This window comes from Lissotriton helveticus, chromosome 2_1 (assembly GCF_964261635.1).
Source record: "Lissotriton helveticus chromosome 2_1, aLisHel1.1, whole genome shotgun sequence".
Classification (NCBI taxonomy): domain Eukaryota; kingdom Metazoa; phylum Chordata; class Amphibia; order Caudata; family Salamandridae; genus Lissotriton; species Lissotriton helveticus.
In genome coordinates this window covers 2,050,807,740-2,050,821,681 of record NC_136059.1, presented here as the reverse complement: position 1 = coordinate 2,050,821,681, position 13,942 = coordinate 2,050,807,740, and the positions used below count along the sequence as shown (strand labels likewise).

Genomic DNA, 13,942 nt, shown 5'->3' with positions numbered 1-13,942 from the left:
TTTTACAGATTTACCAACAGTGCAAGCTTCTTTCTCCCCCAGGTATTTAACTAGCCCTAGTCCACTGCACTTATAAAGGTCCAGTAGCCATATCAGTTATGTCTTCGATGTGTTGGGTGTAAGTGTATTCTTTTTTTTGTAGGTAGTATGTCCAGCAGTAGTTAAGGACCCCTTGCAATCTTGGTAGATTCCCAGCATCTTGGCATAAGTATTTTCCCAAGGTTCCCATTGGTAAACCGTTGGTGTCTGCCCTCAAGTAATCTCCCATGTTCATGCAGCCACCTCACTACCTTTTGTAGCTGAGCTGCCAAGTATTATAACCATAGTCTGGGTTCACAAGACCCACCTCGGTCATTGACCAGACGCTGCGTCCAAACCCAGAGTGCAGCAAACTCTCTCGCCACACACACCTACTCCTGCAGGCACCCACCTGCTTGCCATGCACATTCTTTACAGTGGATGGCACAGGGTTAGGTGTATGTCCTTGCCTGTGGCCTGCCATGTGTCAAACCTCCCATTGCTACATGTAGCCGACTATTACATTAACAATATAAAAGGTGTCATTTTAAGTAAAACAATATTACTGGCTTTGTTAAAGGGCAGACTTATCAAAATAAACAATGCGGCAAACCTTTTGGGTTTATTAAGTTGTCAGCACATAAAACATTAATAAAGCAGACCTATTGGCTCTGTCAAATAGTCACCAATAACTATATCCAAATGTTTATTTATTTAATTCACACATTGTAATGTTTAACAATGGTGACTGTTCCAAAATATTTTCCAAAATGAATTATTAAAAAAAAAAAAAAATTAAGTAGGTCTTTGTGTCTTTTTTTAACAATTTTCAGACCACAAAGTGCAGCCATAGATCCAACCACAAGGGGATCCTGGGTTCCAGCTGAAGAGCATACAGCTCCAGCTTGGAGTGTTTTAATAAAATATAAATCAAGCTCTCTTTGTGTCATAGATTCAATGACCCAGGAAACAGACTGGTTCTTTTTAATGTTGCTGAGGCGCTGTGGTGCTCCCTGTAGCCCTCTACAACACTTAAACTAATGCTTGGTGATGACCCTGCTCCTTCTAGAGGCACCACCTGGATAAAAAATATTTAAAAAAAGCTCCTGCAGAGCATTATATGATGCTCCTTGATTGGAGCAGTGAATAATAAATGAGCGGCTACCGCTAGTTATTTATTATTCATTTTATTATTTGTTTTTGGGTGTTCCAACTCCGTGGCCCCCGCAGCACCTGTCCCAAAGTGTGTGCCCGCTGGAGTAGACCATCATTTTCTCATGAGGGCTCCGGTGCCCACCTGGGTCACCCACAAGATGGTAATACTGGGTGCTCTTGGGGAAGCTCCAAGGTCCCTCTGCCCCTGCTGGCTCTCCACCCCACATCCATCATGGGTACCAGTGAGAGCCAGCTTCATTCCTTTGTTCCCACCCAAGCGGGAGCAGTTTATTCCTCTACTCCCACTGTGTGGGTGCACAGTTGTGCTGCCTGCCCAGGAAAGTGTGGACAGGAAGTCACATTTTTATTCCCTGAGCAGGAGTGACCCAGATGATTGGGTCATCGGGACACAGCTTTTCTTAGGCGCTGGAGTATTGGGTCCCTGGGCCGGGTTACAGCTCAGGGAGGGGGGCCCAATTTTCCCCTCCCCATAGAAAAATATGGCCAGGGATGGGATCCCTGTAGTTGTACTGGAGCTCGGGGAGGAGTGCCACACACCCCCTCCCAATAATAATTGAGATTGGCCCTAGGGGATGGTTTCCACAGGGCCGTAATTAGGTTTGGGAAGCGGAGCAGCATGTCGCCCTCCCTATAATACTAACATCATCCCAGGGTATGGGTTCCCGGGGCATAAAAATGCTTTATGGAGGAAGGCTAAAAGCCCCCTCCCCCCAAAAATATGTTGCACTGAACTCACCAGCCCCTGGACCACCCGTTTTTTAAAAACATTTTTTAAAAGGGTTGAGGCCTATTTTTGTTTTAAATCTTACTGCGGATCCTCCTCAAATTCACAGTATCACAGTATAATTAAAAAATAAATTATGTTTTTGGCCCCTGTTGGATCCCTCAGAGACACCACCACTAGGCCTAGGGGGCAGAGTATCCTTCCACTGCCCCTAAAGGGGATCATGGTTCGATCGCTTGCAGCAGATCAGCTCAGCACCATGTAACTTTGGGCAATAGCTTGCTTAATCTTCCTGACGGCCCCAAGTGCCTTGACACCTTTGGGTAATTGTTCGCGCTTTACAAATACTGGACATTTACATGGCTTTTTTAATCTTTTTAAGGAACACAGGCAGTCCATTGATCTTAAATGATAATGGTATTGCTAATGTATTCTCTGGGCCCACTTCACAAAGTTACTTACTTGAAGTGAAGTTACAAGTGCATAGTCTCTGCACCCGGGCGGAATCTCTGCACTGATCCGCCACGAGTACAGAGACTCCACACTCCTAATTTACTACACATTAGTATCTTTGTGAATCAGGACCTCCACATCAAATACAAATAGAAAGTGGCTTTGTATGGTGTAACCCCTTGAAAAATACAGTAGGAAGAGATTTTACATTATGAGATGTCTGACAAATTTCATAAAAAGGACTGTATATCATTTAACATTGATAGACTTTCTTACACAGATCTCTCAACCAGGTGGGGCTATATAGGTTTGGTTTTCATTGTGTACATTTCTAGATTCATATTGATGCCATGTGCTCAAGAACATCTGCTATGCTCCCACTACAGTCATAGACAGCTTTCAGATGTTGGCCTGAACCATGTACCAGAGAATTAAGAGGAATTGTTACATGACCACAAAAAATACATGACTCTTAGCTTGATAGCCCTTACTGCTGTATTCTTTAACGAAACATATATGCAGCTATCCATCATGACAAAGTAAAGCACTAAAACTTCAGGTGGGTAAACAGTTAAACACTTTTTAGACTGTGGAAAATGAAATTCAGCAATATAGCTGTTAGCAAGATGCTTTAATGCAGTATGTTTGACGCCTTTCTCATGTGTTTTTGAATATTCACAGCAAGAGTGGCGAAAATAAAATGGAAGGCTGTTTTGTGAGGTATTCAAAGGGCCAAGATGGCATTAGCTACATCAAATATCTCATCATCTCACCCACTTTGATTTATCTTTTCATTGCTGGGACTGTTGAAGGAGTTGAGAGCTGTGAAATCTATTCTTACCTTTGCTGTAAAAGACATCCAACTAGCCATAACAGATGTCACCGCCACCATCACATAATTACTCTTGCCATCGCCAATAGCAATTTTGCATACAGGGTGGAAAAACAGAAGGGAACACCCAAAATTAAATAGTAAGGGAGCCAAATATTTCTTCTTTAAGCAAAGAAAAGGAAAGGAATAAATCCTCGCAAATGACACTTATGTAACCTCAATGTGGATTTGCTCCATTTACTTGTTCAGGAGTGCATAGTGTGTGGGCATGCCCAGCCTCACATGCAGGGTTATTTGAAACCGGAATCAACGCATCTGCGCAGCTCTGATGAGCACATGTGAGTCTGTACTTTGCTATCTGCATTTCACCTTCTGCAGTTTTATTTCCTTGAAGGCATTGAGTGATTTAGTCACACAGTACAGGTAACTATGGAGTTGCCTGGCTCCACCACTCTCTCCCGAGCGCCATCTTGAAAGGGTCAAGTGCCCTATTTTAATAATTTATGGTTCTATTTTTGCATCTTTTATATCTTTATACTATTTTCCAGTACTTTCCCTCACTGGGGAGCCTGTGTAGGGCAAGCAAGGTTTCTGGGCCCTGCATTTGTTCCCATTTACTTTGCCCACATACTTTTAGGCTTGTGCTCCGACGCCGGCATGTAGACATACCCACCCTCACATGCAGGGTTATTTAAAACTAGGATAAGCGCGTCCACCAAGCAGACGTGCTTAGGGGGTGCACCGCTGGCGCATCAAAGGCATGCCAAAGGCAAGCCTGTCTGTGCTTGTCCGCACCCTGATTGCGCCGAGCACAGGAACCCCGTCCGGCTTTCTTCCAGACCTCCGTTGCAGAATCAGTTTTTTCATGTAAGGAACTTCTAGCCCTTAACAGCTGTGCGACAAACTGCAGTTGCTTCAATATGCCCTTTCTCTGGTCAGGAAACAGCAAGAGTTGTAAAGGTTGTGGATTCGGTCTCTCTGTGTCGTTGGTGCCACCTAGGATTCTTACCCTGAACCAAATTAAAAAAACACGTCAATCCTATACCGCTGTGCTCTTATTAACACGTGCTCGTTGCTAAAGCATGCAATTGAAATGGCTGATGTCATTGAGTCACAAAAGCCTAATATTATTTTTGTCACGGAAACATGGACAAATATCACCCTCGACACCGGAGCTGTTAACTGCTATCCCTACGCGATACACCTTGCACAGACTGGACTGCCAACTCAAAAGAGGAGGGAGGATCTGAGATATACATAGAGACAAGATTAGGGCTGTGAATCCCTATCCTTTTGGCTCGAATTAACCAAAAACAAATCTTTTAGAGGATACCTCATCTATCACCCACCTGGCCCTAGAAGTGATTTCCTTAACTCCATTAGCACCCTGCTAGGAGAAAAAAGCTGTAATATGGACTTCACAGTCCTTGGAGATTTAAATTCTCACCTAAAGTTTCAAAAAGATAAAGATACCGCAGAGCTACTAGAAATTAAGAATGATTTTGGTCTGCCCCAACTAGTACACAATGCTACCCAAATTGCTGGCCACACACTAGATGCCATTCTCTCTAATAATAAATCAATTGCTGATCTACATCTTGTACCGCTCTCTTGGTCTGATCATTCCACCATTTTCTTTGAGTTACGTTAAACCGAGTCAATAGCAGATCCTTATAAAAGATAGGTACAACCGACTACAGAGCATGCACCAATATAGATAGCAAACAACTACAGCTACAACTTATGCAATCCCTCCTTCCCCCCATGGACAATCCTGAGCTAGCTATCCAGGATAATCTAAATTGGCTAGACAATGTGTTCAGCCTAACAGTGCGTACAAAGGAGGTCAATCAATGTAGAAAAAAGCCCTCTGCACCTTGGTTTTCCGAGGCCCTCCAGTTAGAAAAACAAAACTGCAGGCGACAAGAGAGGAAATGGGGATTTCAACAGGAGTCTCATGAAAGGAAACACACAGGCTTTCTTTATCCAAATACAAAGTCCTGCTGGCTGAATAAAAGCAAAATTTTTTACTTCCCAAATTGAATCCTCCAAAAACTCTGCTAGATAACTTTTCAAGCTGACAAAACAACCACAAATAAAAGGAGCCTCTAATAGTAAAAATCTTCTGTGACACCATCATCCAAAATTTCAGGAAGAAAGTTGACCACATTTATAATTTATTAAACCACCCTAATACCTGAAATCCACAAGTGGTCAACAGCATTGAGAACAACAATATGACCAATGACATTTCCCGAGCCTCTCTCAGACCAACTTCACACCAGTTACGGCATCACATATTGAGAATCTCATCTAGACCACTCAATCTGGATCCCCAGATGATCATTGCCCCTTTCAGTGCTAAAATCCCTCCCAGAACCAATAGCCAAGGCTCTGGAAAGCATCTTTAACTCCATGTTTAAAACAGGTATTTTCTCACTTGGAAGAGGGCTTCCATTCATCCTCTTTTAAAAAAGGCCAGTCTTGACCTAGAAGATCCCACCAACTATCGACTCATTTCCAGACTCGCCTTCCCAGCTAAAATAATTTTAAAAAATCATGAATAGTCAATTGACTAAATTCATTAAAGAGAATAACCTTCTAGACCCTATGCAATTTGAGTTCAGATCAGCACACAGTACCAAGACGTCTCTAATTAAAGCCACAGATGAACTCAGGATCATTTTAGATGAAGGTGGAACATCTGCTCGGATCCTGTTGGTTCTTTCTGCATCTTTTGATACTGTTGACCAGCTATCCCTAATCTCTATCCTGGAGACCTTAGGCATCAAATGTATGGCTCTGAAGTTACTGAAATCCTTCTTAAAAAACAAGGAAAATACGGTGAAATTGGATACTTTCAGCTCCAATACCTCTCCCTGCCTTGTGGAGTGCCTTAGGGATCTTCGCTCAGCCCCACTCTTTTTAACTCATATGTTATTGAACCCGCCACCCTGATTCAATCCTTTGGCTTTTCCATCACCTCTTAGGCAGATGATACGTAGATTGTTCTATCTGCCGCGAATGATGCCAGTTACAGCAGCCTGCAAATTCACAATTATATGAGAGAAATTGGTACATGGATGAGCAGACACTGTCTCAAATTGAGCTCTAAAAAAACAGAGGTAATCCTCCTAGGAAACAATCTCAAATTGTGGTCCAGTGTCAGCTGGCAATCAGAAATTGGCAAGTTGCCCTCGCCAACCCTCAAAGCCAAGAGTCTTGGGGTGATTCTATGATGACAATCTAAATCTTAGCAAGCAAATTAAGGCAGTCCTTGCATCCTCCTCTAATACTCTTAGAATCATAAAGACAATTCTACATTTTCTCCCCATTAACTTTAGGAAAATAGTTAAATCCTCCTTAATCCTTTCTAAATTGGATTACTGTAATGGCCTATACATCCTCCTTCAGGCACAATATATCAAGAAACTTCAGGTACTGCAGAACTCTGCAGCAAGATTACTTCCTGGTCTTTCTAAACACCACTCAGTCTCCCAAGCCATCAAAGATTTACACTGGCTGACGGCTGGGAATCGTATTAAATTCAATGTTCCCTGCCTTACATTTAAGGCCTTGCATGATACAGGACCAGCATTTTTGAGACAAGCCATATCATGGTGCATCCCTAATAGAAACCTCAGTTCAATGAGAGCTTAAAAAGCTATCACCTTCAGGTATATAAAAAAAAAAACGGGGTGGAAGCAGCTTCCTTTTTGGAGCAACCAAACAGTGGAATCTCCTGCCAATACATATCAAATCAGCCTCCTCTCTACAGGTTTTCAGAAGGCTCCTTAAAATCTGGCTTTTTAAGCTTTAGATTCCTCCTTCCTCACATATTCTCTCTGCCAAGCTAGTGCTAAGACACCGTTATAAGTTGCGCTCTGCAAATCTTCTCCTATAACATTGACAACAGAGCATTCCTGAACAACTGTGACATTCACAGATTTTCACAACTACTCCTAGAATTATTTGAGAATTACAAGAAAGTCTAAAATTGTTTGTAAATGTAGCAGAAACCCTCTGGAAGTAAAATCCCAACTTTCTAAGAAGCCCCTATGTGAAGTAGACCTTTTGTCACAAATGCGTAGTAAGAATGGATGCTCTGCACTGAAAAGACCATAATAAATTCTGAAAGATTAATTCTGACTGTATTAAACATAGTATATTATGAAGCTAAGAAAACTGGTGAAGGGAGTCATAAAGAGTCATGGAAAAAATTAGAATGTAAGAGCTAACAAATTAACAGAGCGCTTTACGACCAAGTCTGATATAACAATAATATACGAAGATGGATGTAACAATATAGCACGCCCCTCTGAATGTTGCTCCCTTATACATTTCCAAAATAATCCTAAATTCTACTTTGTGTTTGTTTTTTTAGTTATTTTAATGGATATCAAATCATTGCTTCTAGAGACATTGCATTTTGTAACATTAATACTATATAATTATCAACAAGAATGATAAATAATGTTATGCAATGTTCCCTTTCAGGTGCTGTAGAACAAGAATGGCAATGAAGACTCTGTCCGAAGTTTCAGAGATGACCAGCAGCATGATTAGGAAATACAAACTCTGAAATTTATTTTGAGACATATTGTCACGAAAGAAACAAGGACTGAAAAGAAAACATTGAGAAGACCAAAAATGAATCAACCCAATCCATATCTTGGAAACCTCTCAACCTTTCTGAATTTATCTGGAAATAATCAAACGGATCTGACGTATGACTCGGTTGAGTGTCAAATGCCAATAGCCATGGTTTTTGTCTTGGCTCTTGTATATGGTGCTGTCATTATTCTTGGGATTTCTGGCAACCTGGCGTTGATAATTATCATCCTAAAGCAAAAGGAAATGCGCAATGTTACAAATATCCTCATCGTCAACCTCTCCTTTTCTGACCTCATGGTCACGATCATGTGCCTCCCCTTCACGTTGGTGTACACCCTCATGGATCACTGGATCTTCGGGGAGGTTATGTGCAAGATGAATCAATTTGTGCAGTGTGTCTCAGTGACGGTGTCTGTTTTCTCTTTGGTCCTTATTGCTGTCGAACGGCATCAACTCATCATTAACCCAAGAGGATGGAGACCAAATAACAGACATGCCTGCATTGGGATTGGTCTAATTTGGGTTCTTGCCTTTGTGTCGTCTTTGCCCTTCATGATGTATCAGGTCTTAACAGATGATCTCTTTGTCAATGTAACCATTGACATTTGGAAGGGCAATTTTGTGTGCATGGATCAATTTCCTTCAGAGACTTTGAGACTGTCTTTTACAACAGCCCTTGCCGTTATACAATACTTTGGACCCCTTTGTTTCATATTTATTTGCTACGTAAAGGTAAGATTATGAATACATTACTTAACATTGGTTATAATTTGTATTAGCTCGAAGATTAATAAGCATGTCTAATAATCATTTTGGTCAACCCATTCGTTAGTTGGTAGTTAGATTTCAGGGGATTGAACACATATGTAATACAGCGGCAAAACTGGTGTGTGCTATGTGAATTGAATTAAGTTTAATATGTTTCACAGTTTATAGGTGTTTTGTCAAGTACTATTTGTCTCACTTAAAATTCTTTAAAATACTAGTTGTCTCTTCCACAAAGATGTACCCCTTTGTAAATTAGTCTCGACAAATGAAATCAATCCTAACGTACAGAGCCCTAAAGTATATACATTTCACAAAACAAAATGGCAAACTTCACAATATTTTCCATGTAAGTGTTCGACATACATTTAACCGTGTGCAACACATGCATGCATTTGGCATAAATGAATTATGACTGGGTTGGAAAAGCGGGTGTGCCTTGAGACATCATATGGGAATAGCCATGGGTACATGGTGCAAATATGGATGACTGGCATAAAGTTGTAATGCCTTGGAAATTCACACATGTTTAGGAATATATTATGTACCATTTAAGAACACACAACTTCTCCCTACCTAGACATGACATAAGCTGTGCTTAAAGAATGAAACAGCACCAACCCAACACTGATATACAAGACATTTGTATTCTTTGTATTTACTCTTTCTTGAAAAAAGTGGGTAGAAACATAAGTTTAGCAAATCAAAACTAAAGTTCAGCACTTGAGGGTGCAAAAGAATCAATATAATCAATCATTCAATCAGACTGGGTTTGTAAAGCACAGCTATTCTCTGGCTAGGGTATCCAGGCAATGAGAGCCATGCTGCTCATTTGGAATCAGTTTAACAACCATATCTTGAGTCCCTTTCTTTAGTTCTTAAGAGAGTGTGAGGTCTGGAGGTGGAGGCTGTTCTAGGGCTTCATGGCAAGGTAGGAGAAGGAGCGCCTTCCACTGTTGCTTCTGTGGATGTGGGGGGTTTGAGCGAGGGAGAGGGAGGTGGAGTGCAGGTGTCTGGATTGTTGGACGGAAGATCGGTAAGTGGTTTATGTATGCTAATGCTTGATTTTGCAGGGTATTGTAGGTGTGGGTCAGCATCTTGAATTAACATATTTTGTGGACGGGGACCCAGAGGAGTTTCTTGAGGTGTGAGGTGATGTGGGTCCATTTAGGGAGATCAAGGATGAGTCTTGCCTCTGAGTTCTGTGTGGTCTTTAGTCTCTCCAGGAGATTAGGGGTAATTCCTACATAGAGTGCATTGCCGTAGTCCAAGCGACTAGTGACAAGGGCTTGAGTGAGGGTATGCCCACTGTTGACTGGCAGCCATGTGAAGAGCTTTCAGAGCATGCGAAGTGTGAGGAAGCAAGCAGAAGAGACTATGTAGAACTGTTTTTTTAATGGTGAGTTTGCTGTCCAGGATAATGCAGAAGTTCTGGGTGTGGTCTGGGGGAGTGATTGCGGTTCCAAGTTCTGCGGGCCATCAAGAGTATTGCCACAGGGAGGTGTTATTTCCAAAGATCTGAAAATTCTGTTTTGTCTGTGTTAAGATTTAAGCAGTTGCTTTACATCCAGTTGATGACGCTAGTCATGCACAGATGGAATGTTGGCCCTCATGGTGGATGGGTCTTCTAACAGAGAGATGATACGCTGGATGTAGCCTTCATAGTATATAATGTTCAGTCAATGGGTTCTGACAATGATGGCAAGGGGGGTCATGTAGGTGTTGACCACCATAGGGCTGAAGGACAAGCCTTGAGGGATGCCGCAGATGGTGTTCTTGAGTTCCAAGGTGAAAGGTGGATACTCTGGGTTTTTCCGGTGAGGAAGGATGAGATCTATTTGAGGGTGTCCTCTTGGATTATGATTTGATGAAGCCTCTTGATCAGGATGTGGTGCGATACGGTGTCGAAGGCTGCTGAGAGATTGAGGAGGACCAGGGTGGGCGTTTCTCTCCGGCCTAGGAGGGCACGGAAGTCATCGATGGCTTCAACTAGGGCAGTTTCAGTGCTGTGGTTCGTATGGAATCTGGATTGCGATGAGTCCAGAAGATCGTTGTTTTTCAGGTATTCTGTGAGTTAGCAGTTCATGGCCTTTTCAAGGACTTTGGCGGGGAAGGGGTCCAAAGAGATGGGCAGGTAGTTCTTGAGCTTGTGAGGATCACAGGACAGTTTCTTGAGGAGGGATTTCACTTAAGCATGTTTCCATTCTTCGGAGAAGGTGGCCAAGTTGATGGATGTGTTGAAGATGGTGGTAAGTTTTTTGCTGGTGGTCCTATTTCCAAGGTTGGACATATAATGGGGACAGAGTTCCATGGTTGCTCATGATGGCTGTAGTGCTCTGGGTGATGAGCTGGTCCCATGCAGTGATCTGGTGGTAAGAATTTGCATCTGTGAGAGCAAGGAGCCTGCAGATGTTGGCGGTTTGAGGTTTGAAGTGTTTGTAGATCATTGAGATCTTGTTCTGTAAGAAGTCTACCAGGGTGTCGCAGAACTTTTGGGTAGGGGTGATGAAGTTTTCAGTTGCTGAGGGGTTGGAGAACTCCTTAATGATGCTGAAGACATCTTTGCTGTGGTTGGAGCTGGTTTTAATGCGGCAATACCCGACGGGCACCCTATGAGGGTCTCTTTGGAGGAGATATTTTGTTCCTTGCCGTATGGTGCAGTGTTGGGTGCCCGTCAGGTATTGCAGCGCCGACCCGATGAGGCGCAGGCCCAATGATGAAGCATGACACCTAGCTGGCTGGGTGTGTGAGGACCCTGGGTTCCGAAGGGACATATTCCCCTACTGACCTGCACCGTTGGACCTTTGTGTTCTTGGTAGCATTTCTCTGTATCTCTCTCTACCCCTATCTGCTTGGCCCACTGAAGAACCGCATACCTCTTTCTGTTTGACTCACTTGGGCATGTATGCTGGACCTTACCAAAAGCCCTACATCCCCCTTTTTTGATTAGTACACCAGCAAGGAACCCACTACCACCAACTCTCGAAAGAGACCCTAGCTGACCGCATTAAAGCCAGCTCCAACTACAGCAAAGATGTCTTCAGCATACCTCTACCTTGCTGTTGTGCCACTTCCTTTCTAGTCACTGACAGTTACATTTCATAGCTCTCAGTTCTGTGGTGTACCAACTGGCATGTCTGGTGGATCTCTTGAGCTTGGTAAGTTTGATAGGGTGACTCTGCAGGCGCAGTCGGTAATCCAGGCAGTTAAGTTCTTGACAACCTGTCAAAGGTTGGTTGTGGTGTCAGGGTGAGAGGTGTTGAGGGGATTGTTCCACTGGTCTTCAGTTCCTTTGCTCCAGCTGCGGTGTGGGGTGCTTGGGTCTACTGTGATGGTGAAGTGAACTATTTACTGGTCCTCCAGGTGACCATGATGACATGGCTGTACTTGATTCTGTTGTTGGCTGTAAAGATAGGGTTGAGCTTGTGTCCTGGTTGTGTGTGGGCTTGATGACTAGTTGGGTGAGGTGTATGTTTATTATGCTACCACAGAGGATGGCTGTGTTGCCTTTGTTTTTTATTTTTATTTATTTTAGAGGTTTATAGAGTGCACAGCTACCTCCCACGGAGGTTGAAGAGCCAGGTTTTTAGAGCTCGCCTGAAGGCTGATTCTGGTTCCATCAATCGGAGAGAGAGAGGCATGGTATTCCAGAGTTTGGCAGTCCTGACCGCAAATGCTCTGCTGCCTACTCTAGCCTTACGAAAGTGGGGAATAGTGAGAAACTTCAAAGGGTTTGATCTCAAGGCCCTGTCCTGTTGGTAGTGTTGTACTCTGGTTATCAGGTTTGCCGGGCCTCGACCCCTAATGACTCTTTAAGCCAGGGTGAGAGCCTTAAATTCAATTCACCTACTAACAGGCAGCCAGTGGAGGCTTTTCGGGTGGGGAGAAATGGAATGACGGTCGGGCACCAGTCTGGCAGCAGTGTTCTGAATCATTTGCAGTCTGTGGATCAGATATGCTGGAAGTCCCAAATATGGACTACTGTCCTCCTACAATCCAACGGGAGGAAATGGGGGAACTTCCTCAAAGCTCACAGTTTCCAGAAGCAAGAGGAGGAGACTTGCCGAATCTGGGATTTACAGAAAAGATCATTATCAAATATAAACCCCAGATTTTTCACTGAGTTAACTGGCTCAGGTGGAGAATTACTTTCCTGTGGCCAACAGAGTTTAGAAGGTGGTGGTGCCTGTTGATTGAAGAAGAGCACCTCAGTTTTCTCCGAATTCAACTTCAGGAAATTTTAGGTCATCCAGGCCAAGAAGTTACACAGACACTGTCTAAAGTTAACAAAGGCAGCCTCCGATTGTTCTTTGAAAGAGAACAAAAGCTGGGTGTCATCAGCGTAGGAGATCACCTTCATCCCAAGAGACTCAACTAAGGCTGAGAGAGGGGAAAGATATACATTGAAGAGAAGAGGACTCAATGCCAATCCCTGGGGGACCCCACTTACAAAGGGCTTCTGGGAGGAGACAATTAGGCTCAGAAAAACTTGTTGTGAACAGTTCTCTAGGAAGGACCAGATCCAGGACAGGGCCTTGCCCTGAATTCCCATGTGTGGCTAAGTCTCTCTAGAAGAATCTGATGGGCAACAGTGTCGAAAGCCGCTGACAGGTCCAACAGCACTAGCATTGTTGCGTAGCCCTGGTCAATGGTCTAACAAACACTCTCCGCCACTTCTAGGAGTGTGGTTTCCATGCTGTAGCCGCTCTAAAGCCGGGTTGGGAAGCATGGAATTGATTGTTAGATTCCAAGAATTCCGAGTGCTGCCTCTGGACTACTTGTTCAAGAATTTTCGCTGGAGCCATCAGAAGGGAGATAGGTCTAAAGTTTTTATATTCTGCAGGAGCGGCATCTGTTTTTTTGCAGATTGGCTGTAGGAAAGCTTGTTTCCATGCTGCAGGGCAATCTACTTTAGGGGGGCATTAAGACAGGGTGCCAGAAGTTTAAAGAACTGGGCTGGTCAGGGATCTCCCTGCAAGACAGATTTACGTTCCAAAAGTTTTTTTTAGGGAAACATCAAGTGGAAGTGGACGGAATTGGGACCATGACTCAAGACCGTCCGGGATAGCGTATTGCTCAAGCAGAGAATTGTCTGAACGGGAAAGTGGAGTAAATAGATTGAATCTTGTCCTGAAAAAAATGTGACAGTCCAGCACGGACGGAGGGGGTGGGAATCAAGGTACTATCAAGAGCCGCAGGCTTGGTGAAACATTGATCAATTTTGAATAATGCTTTTGCTAAGTTATCAGCTAATTTGATCCTTTGAGGGAAATAGTCTCGCATAGTATTACCCTTAAGTTTATGGAAGTTTTTTAGGGCCTTTCTGTAGGAGAGTTTGGCTACGGGGTCGTATGAGTGGT

At 43.3% G+C, this 13,942-nt stretch overlaps 1 protein-coding gene across 3 annotated transcripts in view; it reads left to right on the top strand.

Annotated features, from left to right (window-relative positions):
• NPY1R (neuropeptide Y receptor Y1) overlaps nucleotides 1–13,942 on the top strand; it is a 226,269-nt gene that overhangs the window by 172,434 nt on the left and 39,893 nt on the right. For all 3 annotated transcript variants that reach the window (XM_078677008.1, XM_078677010.1, XM_078677009.1), the window contains one exon: nucleotides 7,701–8,549. In XM_078677008.1, coding sequence (XP_078533134.1) covers nucleotides 7,854–8,549 — 696 coding nt within the window. In that variant the 5' untranslated portion in view covers nucleotides 7,701–7,853. The remainder of the gene's footprint in view (nucleotides 1–7,700; nucleotides 8,550–13,942) is intronic.